This window comes from Dipteris shenzhenensis, chromosome 11, assembly GCF_047967505.1.
Source record: "Dipteris shenzhenensis isolate YYH24624 ecotype China chromosome 11, Dip_SZ_1.0, whole genome shotgun sequence".
Lineage (NCBI taxonomy): Eukaryota > Viridiplantae > Streptophyta > Polypodiopsida > Gleicheniales > Dipteridaceae > Dipteris > Dipteris shenzhenensis.
The window spans coordinates 33,935,800-33,954,333 of NC_141606.1; the positions used below are offsets into that span (position 1 = coordinate 33,935,800).

At 39.9% G+C, this 18,534-nt stretch overlaps 2 protein-coding genes across 2 annotated transcripts in view; one reads left to right on the plus strand and one right to left on the minus strand.

Annotated features, from left to right (window-relative positions):
- Positions 1–6,941: 6,941 nt before the first annotated feature.
- Positions 6,942–7,757, plus strand: LOC147896945 (protein LURP-one-related 15-like). Its single transcript, XM_087381031.1, has 3 exons — positions 6,942–7,066; positions 7,151–7,381; positions 7,514–7,757. Exons 2-3 carry the CDS (start codon positions 7,226–7,228, stop codon positions 7,655–7,657), a joined length of 300 nt encoding a protein of 99 aa, XP_087237157.1. The 5' UTR covers positions 6,942–7,066; positions 7,151–7,225; the 3' UTR covers positions 7,658–7,757.
- Positions 7,758–17,993: 10,236 nt separating this feature from the next.
- LOC147896946 (protein LURP-one-related 15-like) overlaps positions 17,994–18,534 on the minus strand; it is a 923-nt gene continuing 382 nt past the window's right edge. The window contains exons 2-3 of the mRNA XM_087382056.1: positions 18,338–18,534; positions 17,994–18,250 (exon numbers count right to left, since the gene is read on the minus strand). The exon at positions 18,338–18,534 is cut by the window's right edge and continues 34 nt beyond it. Coding sequence (XP_087238182.1) covers positions 18,110–18,250; positions 18,338–18,534 — 338 coding nt within the window. The 3' untranslated portion in view covers positions 17,994–18,109. The remainder of the gene's footprint in view (positions 18,251–18,337) is intronic.

Sequence of the window (18,534 nt, forward strand, 5' to 3'; positions counted from 1 at the left end):
GGGCGCACAGAGAGAGACCAAGGGAGAGGAGGGCGATGAAGAGGACAAACACAGACTAGAGACCAAGGGCAAGGAGGGCGAGGAAGATGAGAAGGAGCAATAGTAGGATAAGACATTTAGTGGTTCAATATTTCGACACTTCTTCCATTTTGTAGTAGATTGCCTCGGCGGATTTGCCACTTTGGAGTTCGACACTTTTGCCATTTTGTAGCGCATTACTCTAGTGGATTGCCATTTTGTAACATATTGCCATTACTTTGTAGACTTTAATTGCAAAATTGTAATGTACGCCTCTTCATTTGTAACATTTAATCGTGATCTTAATGGGGAAAAAATTATGTGGCACAAGATGGGACTGAAACAAGCCCCATCCTACCCCACATAATTTTTTTAAGCTTCTATAAAATGTGGGTATATACGGACGCAGTAACACATAGCACAAGTGTAAGAACTATTTTGCGTAAAACATTTATTCACATGTATGTCAATTGAAAGAATAAAGTATTTTACTTTTTCATTTAAGCATGCTAATCTTCACAAAAGAGTAAGTATTCATTCATTTATAAATAACTTTGTTTGACAATATTTATTCACAAAAGGACTAAGCTATAAATACAACACAAATTATTAGCTTATAGTATTCATCCAAAAAATTAAGAAACTTATGGGTCCATACTAGGTTGTAGAAATCATGCCACAAGGGATATGTCAAATTGTGACCCTTGATGGAGTTAAAATGGATGGCTTTATCAATGGTAGTAAGCTTAAATGCTACTATGGTCCTCTAACCCAACAAACTCTTTAAGCCATTCATAGAGAAAAAGAGATCAAGAAAGAGGTTGCTCGCATGAAAAGATAAGTGATCGAGGAAGCCCATGCCAGTCCCACTTAACTCAAACAAAAAGGATTAATAAAAATTTTCAAGGCAACCCTAGAACAAGAAGATAGTTTGGATAATCTAACAATCGACACTACCAAGTTTCTAGTTCATTTATACAGGTTAACGGATGAACTGTGCATTCCAAGAAGTAGCATCAGTGGACTTAGGAGCAAGACATAACTTTGTCTCGTAGGAGGGAAGGTAATGATTGCCAGCTATACTCCTTAAACCTAGCCATTACTAGAGGCCAACATCTTACCATCCTCCTAGCAAGATGACCCACCAAGGACTCACCCTGAGGAAAGGAGAAGAATCCACCACATGCGACCTAGTGACCATGCAAATATCACTTGGTCCTCTATGGTAGTGCTAGTCTATAGCTAGACTACACATTGATGTGATAAATGCAACAAATGAATATTATCTTCATTCATTTTAAGTGATGGGTATGATGCAGTGGATCAGGAGATGGTTCCGATGATGAGGAAACAATGATGCTGGCCTGTGAAAATATTGAATGGCAATTTTGAGGTGCTCAACATGTAGAGCATGATCTGGCGAGCATTTTTGCTTTTTGGATCACCTCCAAATTCCCCCTGGATCAAAAGTTATGGCTCCTGAAAGGATGGCCAAATTTTGATTCAAGGAGGGGGTCCAAATTGATGATCTGGCCTATGTGATGTGGCAGTGTGACACGGCAATGGTGGTCACATACTGCTCAAAAGGTGTGCTTGTGAAGCACTATGTGCTGAGGTGGCACTGTTGACTGTGCTGCTGATGAATGTGCATGATGACTAGACACTATGTGTCACATGCAGAATACAAAGTGTGCCTATATAGAGGCAACTCTGCCCAGGAGGCACTGATGATGTGTCATTGCCATGTGGCCAATGACATGGCACTTAGGGATAAGGAAGTTTGCAACTCAGGGCTGGCACCATACTATCAGCACTTGCATATCAGTGGCTGCACACCAGCCTCTAGAGCGAGCCATGGGCTCCCACGCCTTCATCTGCGCTCCTTCCAAGCTCCCGCATCCAAACGCCACCTCCAGCTACTCAAAGCTACCATGAACACCTTCAAGCTCCCTAGCCTTCATGATGGGCAACCTACAGCAAAGGCTCCATGTCAACTCGCATAGCCATCGGCTCACCATTCTCCATGACCATGACCGTCCCCTCGCTGCGACGTCTCCTCATTGTCGCCATCGCTCTACACAGAAGAGCTCTCTACATCTCTCTCCTGCCATCCGTCTGACACATGGCGGATAGGATCTAACCATGGTCAGGTTCAATTAAGCTAATCATGGTTAGTCGTGGTTTAATCAGTGGTCGGCCAGATTTAACCATGGTTCAATACACCATGTGTTAGGAGGGTTGGTTTATATTTTGCCACATGGCACCATTACAAAAATTTGGACTCAAAAAGGGCCTTGTAAGAGAGCCCTTGCAAGGGCTCGTGACATGGAAGGATGAGGTGAATAAAACTGAGTAAAATATTGGCTAGTGGAGGGTAATAGAATATTGAAAATGGTCTGACTTTCCTATTTCTTTATTCAATGGACCAAAGATTGATAGAGACCTCCCACTTGCTGTCTCAACCCTCCCATCACGTTTTTGAATTGTAACCAAACTGGAAAACCTAGTTTCTCAATCAAAATTGCAACATTTTTCCTCAAACCAAATCCTCCCATCCAACTACCACACACCTCTCATTCTCTCTCGTTTCTCTTCCCTCTCCCCATTTCTGAGCTCCGTTTCGAATTTTTCTTGCTCTAATTTTGTTTTCAAATCTCTGCCTTTCTTTTGAGCAGGAAGTCTTCTTTTCTATATCTTTCTATCAGGGGATGGAATCTCACGCCAAAATCTCGTCATTTTCGTTAAGCTTTACCCTGCCTTCTTCTTGCTCTATCTTGGGCACTTTTCTTTCAAATCCTGCCACTTCTTCTCTCATCTAAGATTCTCTTGTGATCTCAAATCATTTTCATGCAGAAACTCAAGGCAATCAATATTCTAGATGAACCATGAATGATGCAAGGTCTTTCAAGCTTAGAAGGAGCTACCGGACAAGATTCTTTGAGAAAGGATGAAAGAAGATTGATTTTCAGGAATTACACCTACTTATGCATGAAAATCAATCTTTCTTTTGTCCATCTCTCAACACTGGTCTGTAAGGGGGCATGATTTCGAAGATCTAGTGAAGTTTTGGAATCTATCCAAGAAGCTTTCATGGAGATTGAGGTGAGATATCCTTTAGAATAATGCAATATAGTGGAAATGATGAGATTTAATATTTTGAAGAGCTTGTGAAGTTGTGGGATCTATCCAAGTAGCTTTTATGGAGGTTAAGGTTGGAGCAGCATGATTTCAAAGAGCTTGTGAAGTTTTGGGATCTATCCAAATAGCTTTCATGGAGGTTGAGGTGAGATATCCTTTGGAACAATGCAAGACAGTGGAAATGACAAGATTTTAAATTTAATGATGCAACTTTGAAGAAACTATTACTTTGTACTTCATTTTTTGTAGTCGTGTTGTTTTCTTTTACTACATTGTTTGAAAATGTTGAAAGGTTTGTTTGTTTTGAAAGAAATTTCCTAAAAAGTGAGCTCGTAAAGGAATTCTTAAAAGAAAAAATAGTGCGATAGTAAAAGAGCACTCACTACCTCTTACTATGTATAGTTTTCTACAAAAGATTGTTCGAAATAGATTTGGAGATGTTTGGGAGCATATGATTTGCTTTGAAGCAAGATTAGAATCAAGAATTGTTCATTCATTTTTAAAAAAAAATAAATTTGATAGTTAACAATGTTTGTAGTATTTAGATGTGTTTTGTGTTGTTTATTTATGATTTATGAAGTCAAGTATGCCTTTAAATTTGCTAAATGCAAGTAAATTTATTTATTGTTTGTGTGATATCTTTGTATGTGATATTATTTTTGCTATCTATGATTTTACAATGTTTATGTTCTCATGTTATTGCTATTCATTATTTTTTAAAGCATGTTTGATATAGTTTGTTTTAAATTCCGATTTATTGAATTATTTAACTATGTTTGTGATATTGAATTGGATTATGTGTTATTTTATGTAATCTACTAAGTTAAGTGTCTTACTATGTTTTATTTATTATTTATGTGATCTGTGCGGGTGATAGTAAGGTAAGGTGTCCAAAATAGTTGTGTCCCGAACACAAGTTATGAAAGCACCAAAAGCACAAAAGAAAATTATATTTTTTAAAGAAGTTTTGTTACGTTCAACCAGAATGTGGGAATCTATTGTAACTGCAAATTGTGTCGATGGGACCCACCCAGCCTTTTCTCATTCTCTTGTTGTCACCTATGTTTGTCTCACAATTTGAATCTGTTGCAATCTTATGTATTGTCTCTCTTGTTGTCTCTCTGAACCTCGACGTTAGTCTTTCTCACTTCTTCTCTACACATCCTCCTCTCTACCCAAGCACAATATGGAACCACCCGTCAATTTTCCTTGCAACCTCATTGATGAGGTATGCATAGTTTTGAATATGTAATGTGGAAGATTTTATGGTATCTTCCCCCTCTCTCTTAGTCTTCTACATCTATTCTTGCCTACACATCTATAACTCACACAATTTATGCAACTTGGCAACGTTATAATGTATATTGTTCATTGATATCGGAGCCCTGTTGAAGATATCTCGTCAGAATCACAGATTATACAAAAATATGAACCTGATAGGAGATGGGAGTGAAGGAAAAGAAAACTAGCAGCACAAACCAATGACCTTTCAATGGACATTGAAGCAAAGGAGGAAGAGAATACAGGCGAAATAGTCAATAGTATTTTGTAGTTGTTACTTGCTTTTGGTAGGAGAGACAAGTCAGAAATCATTCAATTAGTGATGAATGACGAACACATTCTAAAATGTCTTGGTGACCAACATGTTGATAATTTCACACTTCTATCAGTATTAAAGAGGTCATTACAAGAACTGAAGAATCCCAAATCAGACATAGAACTCTTTGTGAATTGAAGCATACAAATCATGGTAGTGGCATCATTAAATGAGGATGAAATTTCTATTCCAAGAGCTTCACCACTTAACAGGTTTTCAAATGATGGGGATGGAAGAAAGTTGTCTTTCGATCTTTGCAAGCAAAAATCCTGTAATGATTTGTTGATGGTAAGATCAGTTTCTATATGTATTGTTTGCTGTGAGTTGTGATTGTGTGCTCTATAGCAGTGTTTAATATGCTACATGAGAAGAAATGATGCATTAATGTGTTATATGGATAGCATGTATATAGGTCTGCTACATAGCAACAAAATGGGCTACAAATAAATACTTCATAGCATGCACAATCTGCAACATAGCATGCATAGTGTGTTGTTTAGCATACTAGGGCACTATACAATCAGTGTACTATTCATAGCACATACAATGTAAGGCACATAGCATACATGGTGTGCTATATGCCAAACATTATGTTGTATGGTATACTTGGTGAGCTGAATAGCATAAACCATGTGTTATGTAGCATACATAGTGTGCCCCATGTACATATACTCAAAGAGTGTGCTACATAGAAGATTCCGTGGGCTAAAGAAAAAAATAGTGTGCTCGGTAGCTATATGACATACACATTGTTCCATGTCTATAAGTAATGAAAATTTCTGCTTTATAGAGCTGATTTCATGGTTTAAATAGCACAAACAGTGCGCTATATCACTACAAGACATGGGCCTCTTTTTGACATCGACATCGACGATAAATACGAATATTTTTTTTTAAAAACAAGTGGAAAGTGTCAAAAAATCCGTCAGTGTGGACGTCACAAAGAAACCATCAATGCGGGCGTTGGTGTCACCATTGGTAAAATATGCCTGACAGTGTCAATATGGGTGTTGGTGTAGGCATCGGTATATTGACACTGTAGTACATGTGAATGAAGGTTTTAAATAAAATATTCTTATGTTTGTGCTAGTGAGTGAATTTGATACTATTTACTCACACACGTGAACAACTTAAAGAAACAATGAATGCAAATTTGAAAAGTTCATATTCTTACAATTGTATTTTGAGTGAATACATTATTCTTTCAATTGTACATGTGATTGAAAGTTTTAAACAAAATAACTCTTACATAAAGAATCTCTCTTCTACACAAAGCTCTTTCATGTCAAAATTGAAAAATGTTCTCGCATTGATGTTTTTTGGCAAAGTTGAAATCATGGTGTGAGCTAGGATTTGGTCATATGTGACCAAGTTGAGAAGAGTGTCTGAAGTGCAATCCTAGTGCAATACTTTTTGACATGCATAATCTCAACTAGAGATAATGGAAGGTTAGCTGTTAGCTACTTCTTCATATAAAAGTTATGTTTCATAAATAATTTTTGGAGAGTGATGCAAGCATATATTTTAGTTCTTCTACCTATAATAATGCGTACATTCATATCATTTGGGGTGATATTGTGTGTAACATGACCTTCGAAAGAGGCAAGTCATGGTCGACTAGCCAATAGCTAGCAAAAAGTGCAACACATAGTATCGTTTGTGGGACTTGCACATCACAACTCTCATGAAAATTCACCCTAGAGAACTCTTGATGGTACATGTTAATAATTTGCATGCTAGTAGACGTCCACATACCATTTAGAAATGCGCTTGAAAGGACCTTTGAAGCATCATTAGTTGCTTTACCAAGGGAATAACTGATGTGAAGTCAATGGTCTTAGAGGGACTTTTGAAGCATCATTAGTTGCTTTACCAAGGGAATACCTTATAAGTCAATGGTGAAAACGTGTATGATAAGAAGCACATACCTTATAAGTCAATGGTGAAAACGTGTATGATAAGAAGCACATTTGCATTGCCAGTCTAAAATACAAGAACTTGTGCACCACGTAACGTCATTGTTTATTCCACTTTGAATACTTCTAAGCGCATGAAGAGGTTCAAATGTATACATATGCTCATAATACATCTCCCTTCGCTTAAACAATGGCCCCCGTTGTCGATCCTCAATTCTGTTCTCCCCACACCACAGTTTTGTCCCTCTGGAAAGGATCATGCGGTAGCTATACCTCCATTCTAAACGCCGATGAGAGCTTGGTTTTCACTCTCGAGCATCCTGGGTGCTTTAATTCGGGCAGGAACCTTATCCTCCGAGACTTCCATGAAACTCCCTTGCTGTGCTCCCTCCCCAAGGTAGTTTCTTCTTCACTCTTTCTGTGAATTTCATGAATCCAATTGTGCTTTATGGGATATGTCGTGACCGGCGATTGCGGACAGTGGGCTAGTCCGCGAGGTAGAACAGATGTATACCGAGGTGATCAATGCGGATCTCGCGAGGCATTCCTGTTCACAATGAGACGGGCACGTTATTGGCAGTTGAAGCGCAACCTACACATTTTTCTCGGTACAAACAGCAGCGACGAAGAGCGCCCAGATTACAAGGTGGAACCGACGGGCATGTACTCAAATGTCTTGACGATATCAAGTGGCGAGCTAAAGGTCGCTGAGGTAAACGTCAACATTCCCAACAAAGAAAGATTCTCAATTATTGGCTCGATTGGAAAGCATCATCTCGTATCTGGACTCTGCATAATCACCGCCGTTCTCGAAAGTAAAAACACCCTGACTGTTTGTGGACAGGTGATAAAGAATCGTTGCCCATGTTTCTGCTGCGGCGGCCCCAATTACACCATCACCGTGTACCCTGGCGTTGACCAGGCTTTCATCGTTATGCTTGTTGCCATAAACGACGAATTCAGTAGGAAAAAATCTAAATCTTCTTGAAATCTCGGACATCCTACTCTGTACCGATTCCTTTACCATTCCTTTAACGACGAATTCAGTAGTCAAAATTCTAGCTCCTCTTGAAATCTCGGACATGCCATGCCCTTACTCTGTTCCGATTCCTTTACCATTACTCGATTTGAATACAAACTTTACAAGCTCGTTCATGAGCATTTCCTCTCCGAGAAAAAAACGCACAAGAGTTGTTTTCGAATACGTAAAGTGTCATGTGCCACCTAACTCTGTGATGCGGATAACTCCATGTTGGAGGCGGTCTGGTGCTCTGTGCAAGAGGCTTACCCATGTACCGGCGAGAGTGTCTACCCAAATGAGAACACTATGTGAGAGATGCCACTGGGGGGCTTACGTTGAACGGTCAAAACCAAGTCATGTGAGAACTACTGTGTGTGCCAAGGATCAAGCCTGTAGTAAAGTGATGAAAATTGTGTGTCGGGAGTAGCCAAGAGGCTGTACAAGGCTAATGTATGTGTGTGGAAACCAATGCCAAAAATAGTCAACAATGCGTGACTTTACATGGGTAGCATGTGTGTATGCAAGAAGAATGCAACTTGTAGTAGTATCACAAGAATCTAATTCTTAAAAGGAGCCAGTGCCACAAGAACCTACCACAAGGAAGACCCTGGAATCAACATTTGTTACATCAACTATAATACCGTAACATCTGTGTAACGGGGAAACCATGAGGGCTTGACAATACTTACCTATGTGGCTAATAGGGTCTAGGGGGAAATCCTAGGCCTAGGTAATTAATGGAAGCGTGCATTAGTTGAACCTAAAGAAGGGTTTAATGGTAAGGTCCACTTAGACACATGGCACCATGAGGGATGGCCACTTGGGAGGTATTGGGCTAGGAGGGAGGATTCTAGATGGAGCCAAAAAAAAGAAAGAAGGTGGAGGAGGCTCCACGAAAAAGGAATCCGTGGTCGAGTGGAACACTATGGCAGAAGCCCTTGAGGATTGAGGTTACACAACATTGGTATCAGAGCACAGTGAAGTATCAGCCTGGATTGAACACACCGAAGTCACTTGCAGCTTACTGTAAAGAGGAAGGGGTGCACTTTCATGATATGCAGGCAATAGCACAATAGTTTGGGGTCGCACGCATAGAGATTTCCTCGTCATCTCCACTATCTCTGTGATTGGACCGGCATCTCTTGGGAGAGTCCTCTGCAAACGACGCATTGCATTCACGATTTCCAACGCATCTTCCATCTGAAGAGCACTTCTTGGAAGAGATTTAGCCAAAGCCATGCCCGCCGGGACTGCATTCTCACAGACGAACCCTTGTTTTCCTCCTTCCCTGCGATTCGAATCGTCTTTCTACTACTACTCTGCTCGTCTACGGGGTCGTGCGAGCGTTGATTTTGCTATTACTTAGAGGAATAATCAGAAGTTGCAGTCGCTCATGAGCTGTTTCGGAATTCGACATGACAGAAGAATATAGAGGGAAAGAGCAGTAATACAGAAGGAGCCGGTGAGGCAGAATGCTTTGACGGATAGATGATCTGTAGCAAATCCACAAGAGGAGCATGGCTGGGAGATAATGAGCTTAGAGGAGGCACTCGCTTCCTTAGAATGGATGCTAATATAACTGGCATGATGATGAGCGGGAAAGATGAATAAAAGAACACAAGTGATTCCTTTCGACCTGCGCAACCAAAGACAGAGAAAAAAAAAGGAGGTCATTGCCACATCATCCTAAGGTTTAAAAACCTTTATTAAAAAAAAAAAAGCCACGTAGTCTAAGGTTTTCAAAACCTTAGCAAAGGTCATTTCACTTTCCCTCTTTTATACCCCTCTCTAAAGTCTTAAGCCCCCCTCTCTTTTCAAAGTCTTTTCACCCTCTTCTTCTTCCAAAACTCCTTAGCCTTGCCAAATTGAAAGAAGAAAAAGGTGTCGAGAAGTTCAAAGTTCTACATTGAGGGAAATGGAGGAAGCGAGATTGAAGGATTATGAATAAAGTGACACGACTTTCAAGACGAATCCAACATCTCGAACAAATACTAGGGAAGTGGGCATCATATTTTTCTATCTGATATAAAGCGCTTTGCTTTACATTTTCTGGAAAATATACATTTTTAAAATGACAACTCCAGAAAGGAATGGTATGATTAGGGAGGTCGAGGAAAGGGCTAGAAAGGGAAAAGCAATAGTTAGAGAGGAAATACATGAGGGGGTACAAACTGAAACTCAAGAGGATAATGTAGAAATGGAGGATATCGATTATGGTGATTATGGAATTCCGTATGCGGAATTCACTAAACTTGAAACTCGAACACAAAATATAGAAACACAGTTAGGGGTTATCAGTGAAACATTAAAAACCCTAGCTGAAGCTATAACTAAGATAGCCGATTCTCAATCGGTATCTATTACTGAAAAATCACCGATTCCTCCTAATCAAATGGAGAGGTCTACCTCTCGACTTAGAGAAACCTTGAACATCCTTAAGGACTTAAAACCGCCAATTTTCAATGGGGAAGAAAAGGAGTGTAATAAAAATGCGATTAATACGTTCTTGCAAAAATGGCAAGACTTTCATCGACCCAGGAATACACCTGCTGAAAATCAAGTCATGGAAGCAAGTCTTTCCCTTGGAAATAAAGCCTATAAATGGTGGATGAGCCTCAGGGAGAGTGATAAAATTCCTAGATATTGGACTGAGTTTGAACAAGCCTTCCTAAAAGAGTTTTTACCGGAAAATGAATTAGAAAGAGCGTGGGAGGCTTGGGACAATTGCACTATGGGTAAAAACACTATAGTCTAGTACATATCGAATTATAGGGAGGCAGTCCTTAAGCTGAAGGGAATCGATGAATTCCAAAAGATAAGGGGTTTCATGAGAGGTCTCAAAGACACTTATAAGGTTGAGGTGAAAAGAAATTCTCCAAAAACCTTTGAGGAAGCCATTAAGTATGCCCAAATATATGATGATACGACGGGGAAATTCAAAATTGGAACTTCGGAGCAAACAGGTTTTGTTCCAAAGTTCAATAAATTTTCCAATTTGAAAAGGAAGAGACACTTTAAGAAGGAGGTTCCTCAGGCACCACCTAAGAAACCTCAAACACAAAATTATCCTCTCTTGAAAAAAGAGGATTATGAAAGGGCCAAGCAAGAAAATCTTTGCTTCAAATGTCTGGGCAAAGACCATGCTGCTTGGAACTGTCCTAAAAATAAACCAACAGGAGCTAAAGCCCCAAATAAACCCCCACCAAAACAAGTGCATGCGGTGCAAGTGTTACCGCTTAATGGTATTGAAAAGTACACTGAGGTAGAGGTCTATCATGAGGATAGCACCCACATGTGCTGTCTATCATCGGCAATGTGGCAGCCCACCTTTGGTCCTCATGATTTAATGAGGATGCATGGAAAAATTAAGGGGCAAAGAGTAAGAGGGATGGTCGATGATAGTGCAACACATAATTTCTTAAACTACTCGTTAGTTAAGAAATTAAAATTGCCTGAGAGTCCCAGTGCCCATAAATATGTGGCCTCTTTGGCGAAGGGCAGTGATAAAAAAGTTTGGGACACCATGATATATGGTGTAGAGATGGATATTCAAGGCTATTAGGATGCCTTGGATTTCCAAATCATGCATCTCGACCGAACAGATGTAGTGCTTGGTCGAGAATGGCTGTATAGTCTTGGGCATAGCTTATAGAGGAGTTATCTTAATAACTCCATAATGTTTGAAAAAGAGGGTAGAGTCTTTCAGATTCAAGGAGAACATGATGTGCCTAACTCTCCTCTTATTTGTTCGATGGAATTGGAATGACTACTACACCAAGAACAATGCGAGGTATATCTTTGTGAACTTACTTTTATTGGTGATTTTATGTCTTTTGCATAAGGGCCATATTAGAATGGCCATATCCTACAAATCTAGAAGAATTATAGATATTCTTAGGTTTATCAGGATTCTATAGGAGATTCATCCAAGACTATGCTAAGATTGTTGTTCTGATGACAGACCAGCTTAAGGGGAAGGGAAGCACCTTCATATGGGATGAACCTCAAAAGAGAAGTTTTGAAAAATTAAAGGTAGCTATAGCGGCAGCTCCTGTCTTAAAAGTAGTGGATCCCAATGAACCATTCGTGGTTGAGACAGATGCCAGTGATTTTGCTGTTGGGGCAGTACTTATACAAAAAGGTCGACCAGTGGCTTTTGAAAGCAAAAAATCGTGCCCAACGGAATTACTCAGCATATGAAAAAGAACTATATGCTATAGTCTATGCTTTAAAGAAGTGGAGGCACTATTTATATGGTGCAAAATTTGAGATCATCTTTGATCAAGAAAGCATTAAATGGATTTGTAATCAGCCAGAGCTTAAAGGTAGAAAAGCTAGATGGGCTGAGTTAATGCAAGAGTTTGATATACAATTGACATATAGGAAAGGGAAGTTTAATGTGGTAGCAGACTCTCTTAGCCGAATGCCAATTGTTAATGAATTGAGTTTTACTCAATTTCAGAATGATTTCCTTGAGTCCTTAAAAGGGAAATGTGAATTTGATCCTCACTTCTCTGAAATATGGAAAGCAATTAAAAACAGGGATCCAACTAATCGAGAGGCTTTCACTGAGGAGTCGCATGGAAATAGCAACACACCACAGGTTGGTGATAAAGGACTCAAGTGGGGAAAATATACTATTGAAGATGGCTACCTACTCTACAAAGGCAGAGTATGTGTCCCGGATGATAATGACATTAGGCGCCAAATCCTTTTTGAATGTCATGATAGTCCGAGTGCTGGACACCCGGGAATTCAGAAGACATATGTACTTCTGAAAAGACAATTCTTTTGGCCTAGAATAGGAAAGGACGTCCAAGATTATGTATTGAAGTGCCAAAAATGCCAGGTCAATAAGGTTGAACGCCTTAAGCTAGGAGGTCTCCTACACCCATTGGAGATTCCATCTGGCAAATGGGAAAGCATCTCCATGGATTTTATTGTGGGACTACCTAGGACACAGAGGGGGCACAACTCTGTGTGGGTAATTGTGGATCGGTTGACCAAGATGGCTCATTTTGTTCCTGTCAGTGAAGATGTTAAAACTCCAGAATTAGCTAGGCTATTTGTGGAGCATATCTATAGACTGTATGGGCTACCCACTGGTATTGTTAGTGACCGAGATAGAAAATTTAACAGCCATTTTTGGAGGGTTGTGTTTAAGAGGTTGGAAACTTCATTGAATATGAGCACTGCGGATCATCCACAGAGTGATGGTCAAACTGAAAGGGTCAATCAAATCATTGAGGATATGCTTCGAGCATATGTAAATAAATGGAAAACTAATTGGGAACAGTATTTGCCCATATTAGAATTTGCATATAACAGTGCCAAACATTCAGCTACATGTTTTAGTCCATTCATGATGATGTATGGATTTCAACCTAGAGCCCCAATGACAGTGGGACTTGAAAAAGAGAAGGTTCAAGCCGCCAAAGACTTTCTTGAGGATATGAATCAAATGCTTAAGTTAGCTAAAGATAGCATAATAAGAGCTCAAGATAGAGCACAAAGTTATGCAAACCCCCACCGTAGAAAGTTGGAGTTTGAAGTAAATGAGAAAGTCTACCTTAAGGTACCTGACTCTTCAGAATCTCTAAAAAATAGGTAAATGTCCGAAGTTATCTCCCAGGTATTGTGGACCATCCACAATACTTAAGAGGATTGGAGAACTTGCTTACAAATTAGCCTTACCTGGGGGATGTAGAGTACATCCAGTTTTTCATGTTAGTAGGCTAAAAAGAAAATTAGGAGATGATGATAATCTTATTGGAAATGAAGTCCTAGTTGAACTTATTGAACCCGCATCTTTACCACATGAACCAGAAAGAATTTTAGATACACAAGAAAAAAGAACGTGACATACTATATGGAAAGAATATCTGGTTAAGTGGAAAGATAGATCTGAAGAGAGTTCAACATGGGAAAAGGTAAGTAGTCTCCAAAGGAGGTTTCCCAATTTTGTTTTCGAGGACGTAAACAATTCTTAAGGGGGAGGGAATGTTACATCAACTGTAATACCATGACATCTGTGTAACGGGGAAACCATGAGGGCTTGACAATACTTACCTATGTGGCTAATAGGGTCTAGGGGGAAATCCTAGGCCTAGGTAATTAATGGAAGGGTGCATTAGTTGAACCTAAAGAGGGGTTTAATGGTAAGGTCCACTTGGACACATGGCACCTTGAGGGATGGCCACTTGGGAGGTATTGGGCTAGGAGGGAGGATTCTAGATGGAGCCAAAAAAAAGAAAGAAGGTGGAGGAGGCTCCACGAAAAAGGAATCCGTGGTCGGGTGGAACACTATGGCAGAAGCCCTCGAGGATTGAGGTTACACAACATTAGTATCAGAGGGAATGTTACGTCAATTGTAATACCGTGACATTTGTGTAGCAGGGAAACCATGAGGGCTTGACAATACTTACCTATGTAACTAATAGGGTCTAGGGGGAAATCCTAGGCCTAGATAATTAATGGAAGGGTGCATTAGTTGAACCTAAAGAGGGGTTTAATGGTAAGGTCCACTTGGACACATGGCACCATGAGGGATGGCCACTTGGGAGGTATTTGGCTAGAAGGGAGGATTCTAGATGGAGCCAAAAAAAAGAAAGAAGGTGGAGGAGGATCCACGAAAAAGGAATCCATGGTCGGGTGGAACACTATGGCAGAAGCCCTCGAGGATTGAGGTTACACAACAACATTGACACCCCCTCAGTGTTTTAATTTTTTCAATCTTCATCAAGGGATTACAAGAAAGGAAGGAATAAAAAATCTCCTACATCCTTCCAACCTTGTAGCTCCACAAGAATCTATCCCTAATATGGGGGTAGTTTCACAAGATCTTGTTGGAATAGAGGATCTCCAATAACTAAAAATAACATTGTTGCCACCAGAGCAACATGTGAACATTTACACGCTCTCACACAACCATCACCCAAGGTAGTGTCCCAACCAACCAATACCTTTTTATCTTTGTGGAAAATGAGATATTCTACCTTTTAGGTAGCATTTGTCACTTCAACATGCACTAGGTGAATAGGGTTGTAACAATCCAAACTCAATCCAATGCATAGCGTCCCACTCACATGTTTTAAGCATAAGGGCAACAATTCAAATTTCTCCCCCCACTCACCCACATATAGTTCATTTTTTAGGGATTACTTTTTATTTTTAGATACCCCACTGATTGCACTTCCAATTGTCAAATCACGATAAATCACAGCCCCCCACTAGATCAAAAAATGTCAAGAAATGTCAAAATATGTCCAAAATTCCCAAAAAAGGAACATTGAATTAGGGCTAGTAATTTAACACAAGATCAGTTAGCAGTTCAAGGCATGAAGGGTTACCTAACCCAATGTGCATTGTGTTAATAACCCAATGCCTATTTGGCCCAATGGATTCAAGACCCTCTCACAAGGAAACAGCCAGCCTCACCACCCCTTCCAACACTCTCTCCACTATTGCAGCTTCCCCCACTCCCTCCATAACTCTATCTACCTCTCTTTCCCTATCGGATCCCATTATAGATGAAGAATTAAGTGTTGAGATAAATCCTCAACCCCAGCCTCATGATTTTGGACAGGCATCAACCTCTCAACTAGCCAAATGATGCAAGGTGATTCTATTGGCACCTCTATATACTGAACACTTAGTGATCATGGCAAATATGTCCCCATTGGGGGGGAAATGGCTAGAAGCTCTTCATGGTATGGTGATCCACTCCTCTTTCTACCTAAATCCCCAACTTGAATTTCAACTTATCCTACATAGCTACCAGTGCTACCATGCATGCACGATCCCCAAGCTCAACCCTACCTAGAAGCAGTTGGGCTTATGCACTTAGTCGACCACTTGCCCTACTGCCTTGATCTAAAATTGTAGGCCCACCTTGTGGATAATTATAATTGTGTAACCAAGGTTACATTCTTCACTGATGAAGAGGGCATCACACACCACTTCTATCTCAGCATCGATGCCATCAGAGCTATCTTTGGTTTCCTTGTTATGACCAAACGGTGTGCCACTTGGAATAGAAAATTGCACCCTTGGTCGACTAGGATAACTATCGCCACAAGGGAGGCATTCTGTTTGATGACATTAAGGATAAATCATTTGTCAAGCTGACCTGGTTGCTTCAGTTTGTGACAAATGTGGACATGTCATACCACCATAATGCCATTGTGCCCAACCTACTCCTTTGACTTCTAGATCCAGTAAAATTTTGCACCACTTAGGCAAATTGCTTTTACAAAGAGCTCCATCTTTAGTGCCATAAAACCATGCAAAAAATTGGCAACCCAATACTCTTCATGCCAATCATTAGGCAGGTTCTCTAATTGGCTGGCCAATAAATACGGAGCTCCAGAGCACGACCCATGCCATCCATCCATCACTAGCTCTAGTCCCATCCCTCAGAGCAAGTAGAATATTAGTGGCAATTGTAGATCTCTTAAGCCTCCTCTCAATAAGCTGAGCATGTGCTAGAGAGGGACAAAGAGAAAGCAGTAGCAACATAGCCTTGACAGTCTCTCACCACAACTCAAGTGGTCACCTCCCCCATCATGACCACTCAAATCTTAGAGCATCCATAGCAACAACAATAGCAACAATAGTAGCTAGGGTAGCACAAATCGATCACCATCTATACAATGATCTCTTTTTCACCTTCAACGGTCCTGCTGGACCTGGTACTCAAACGCCACTTAGGGACATCTTGAAGCAATGGCATCTTTGTTGTCTTCCTTTAAAAACACGGCACCAATGTCTGAACCAATAGTTTCCTCCACAGAAAACTGGATCAAAGTAAGCCCTTGGACATTGTGTGTCCCCCACCTACAACTCATTGATAGAATACAAAAATCAATAGCTTAGGGTATTATGAAGCTAATGAGCATTTATATTTATCATTGTGGAGATTATGACAAATTATTCTTATGATTGTGGAGCTTATGATTGATTATGCTTTTATTCATTTGAGCTTATGATTGATTACTCTTTTAATAGTAAGTTGGATGAGAACTTTGACCTTAGCTTGAGATTGTATGCTTCTTATGATGTTAGCAACTTTCCATGTGATAGAGCATTAGCACTTTGGAAGTCAAGTTGTAAAAGAAAATGATATAACTGACTTTTCTGGACTATCGACTAGACTTTGAGAAAAATTTACAATGGATTTGAATGATTTTCATTACCCTTGAAAATTTTTATGATTTGTATACTTTATTACATCCTAAATATTAGCTACTTCATATATTTTGTACTCATTTTGTATTGCGCCTATGAAAGGATAAAATGTGATAGATTTTGGTATTATTGATTTTTTAATCTTTATGAAAGCTTTTTTTATGCTCTAGAACATTTTGAAAAAAAAATCACTCATGCTGTGAAATTTTGAAAAAAATAAGCTATGAAAAGATTTGCCAATATATTGTAATACTAAATTACCATTCCCTCGATAAAAGAATCCCTATATGAAACTCAACATAAAGTCTCAAACTAATGTCACGTCTCAGATCTTAGTAACAACTTCAAACAAGAGTTCACAAGTGTTCATGGGAATTGCCTCCTAATATGTTGGTAAAGCAAGCGCTTTTGGATGCAAAAGAGAATGCACATGATTTTTTTAATGATGTTGGGCTATTAGAAGGCAATTTTTATAGAATGATCTCCATAAGTGATAAATTTAAAACACACAACTTAATTAATTTTTAAAAAAATTACAAGTCACAAAAGGAGTTTTAATCCCCCACTATAAGTGCAAAGCAAACAATGCTAATGAACCACGGGACAGTGCCCATGAGCACTCATGTAGTCTTCTAAAAAGGTGAATGATATTTAATCATTCATAAGGCCTACCCAAGATTAAAAAAACAAACAAAAAGGAGATGGGGTGGAGGAAGATTGTAGGAGATAAAGGAGAGAGAGAGAGAGAGAGAGAGAGGCGGGGAGAGGGGGGGGGGGAGAGAAAAGGTGGAGATGGTGTGTAAGAAGACTTGAGGAGTTAAAGAAGGGGAGCGAGAGAGTGAGAGAGAGAGAGAGAGAGTCAACCACTTTAAAGTCTGCGTTCAAGTCCAATGAAGAAGAGTCAACATATTATCCAATAGGAAGATGCACTTCAAAAAATTCTAAAAATGCCTAATTTCTACTTTGCCCAATTTGAAGCGTTGCTAAGGCTAACTAGAGGGCAGGCCAAAAAAGGTCTCCAAGTGATATTAAAAACAAGTCATGTGTTTTTTATGAATCCATAAATGTGTTTTTAAAGTTTGCATTCAATCCGTCAAAAATCTATTCACAGTTTGTATGCAATCCATCAAAAATCTATACACAGTTTGTATTCAATCCATCAAAAGATCTATAGAGAGTTGTATTCAATCCATCAAAAGATCTATACAGAGTAGGGGCATGGCATCCAAAATCTCAAGAGCTAGATTGTGACCTACTCATTTCGTCGTGTAGGGCAACCAGCAGAACGATGAAAGCCTGATCAACGCCAGGGTACACCGTGATGGTGTAGTTGGGACCGCCGCAGCAGATACACGAGCAACGATGCTCTTTCGCCTGTCCACAAACAGTCCGGGTGTTTTTACTTTGGAAAACGCTCTTTTGTAAACAGAAGAAATGTTGCTTTCCATGTCTGAGATATACCTCAGCGACCTTTTGCTCGCCAGTTGATATCGTCAGGACGTTTGAGCAGCCGCCCGTCTGTTCCACCTTGTAATCTGGGCGCTCTTCGTTGCTGCTGTTGGTAGCGAGAAAAATGTGTAGGTTGATCTTACACTGCCAAAAACGTGCCCGTCTCGCGGTGAACAGGAATGCCTCGCGAGATCCGGATTGATCGCCTC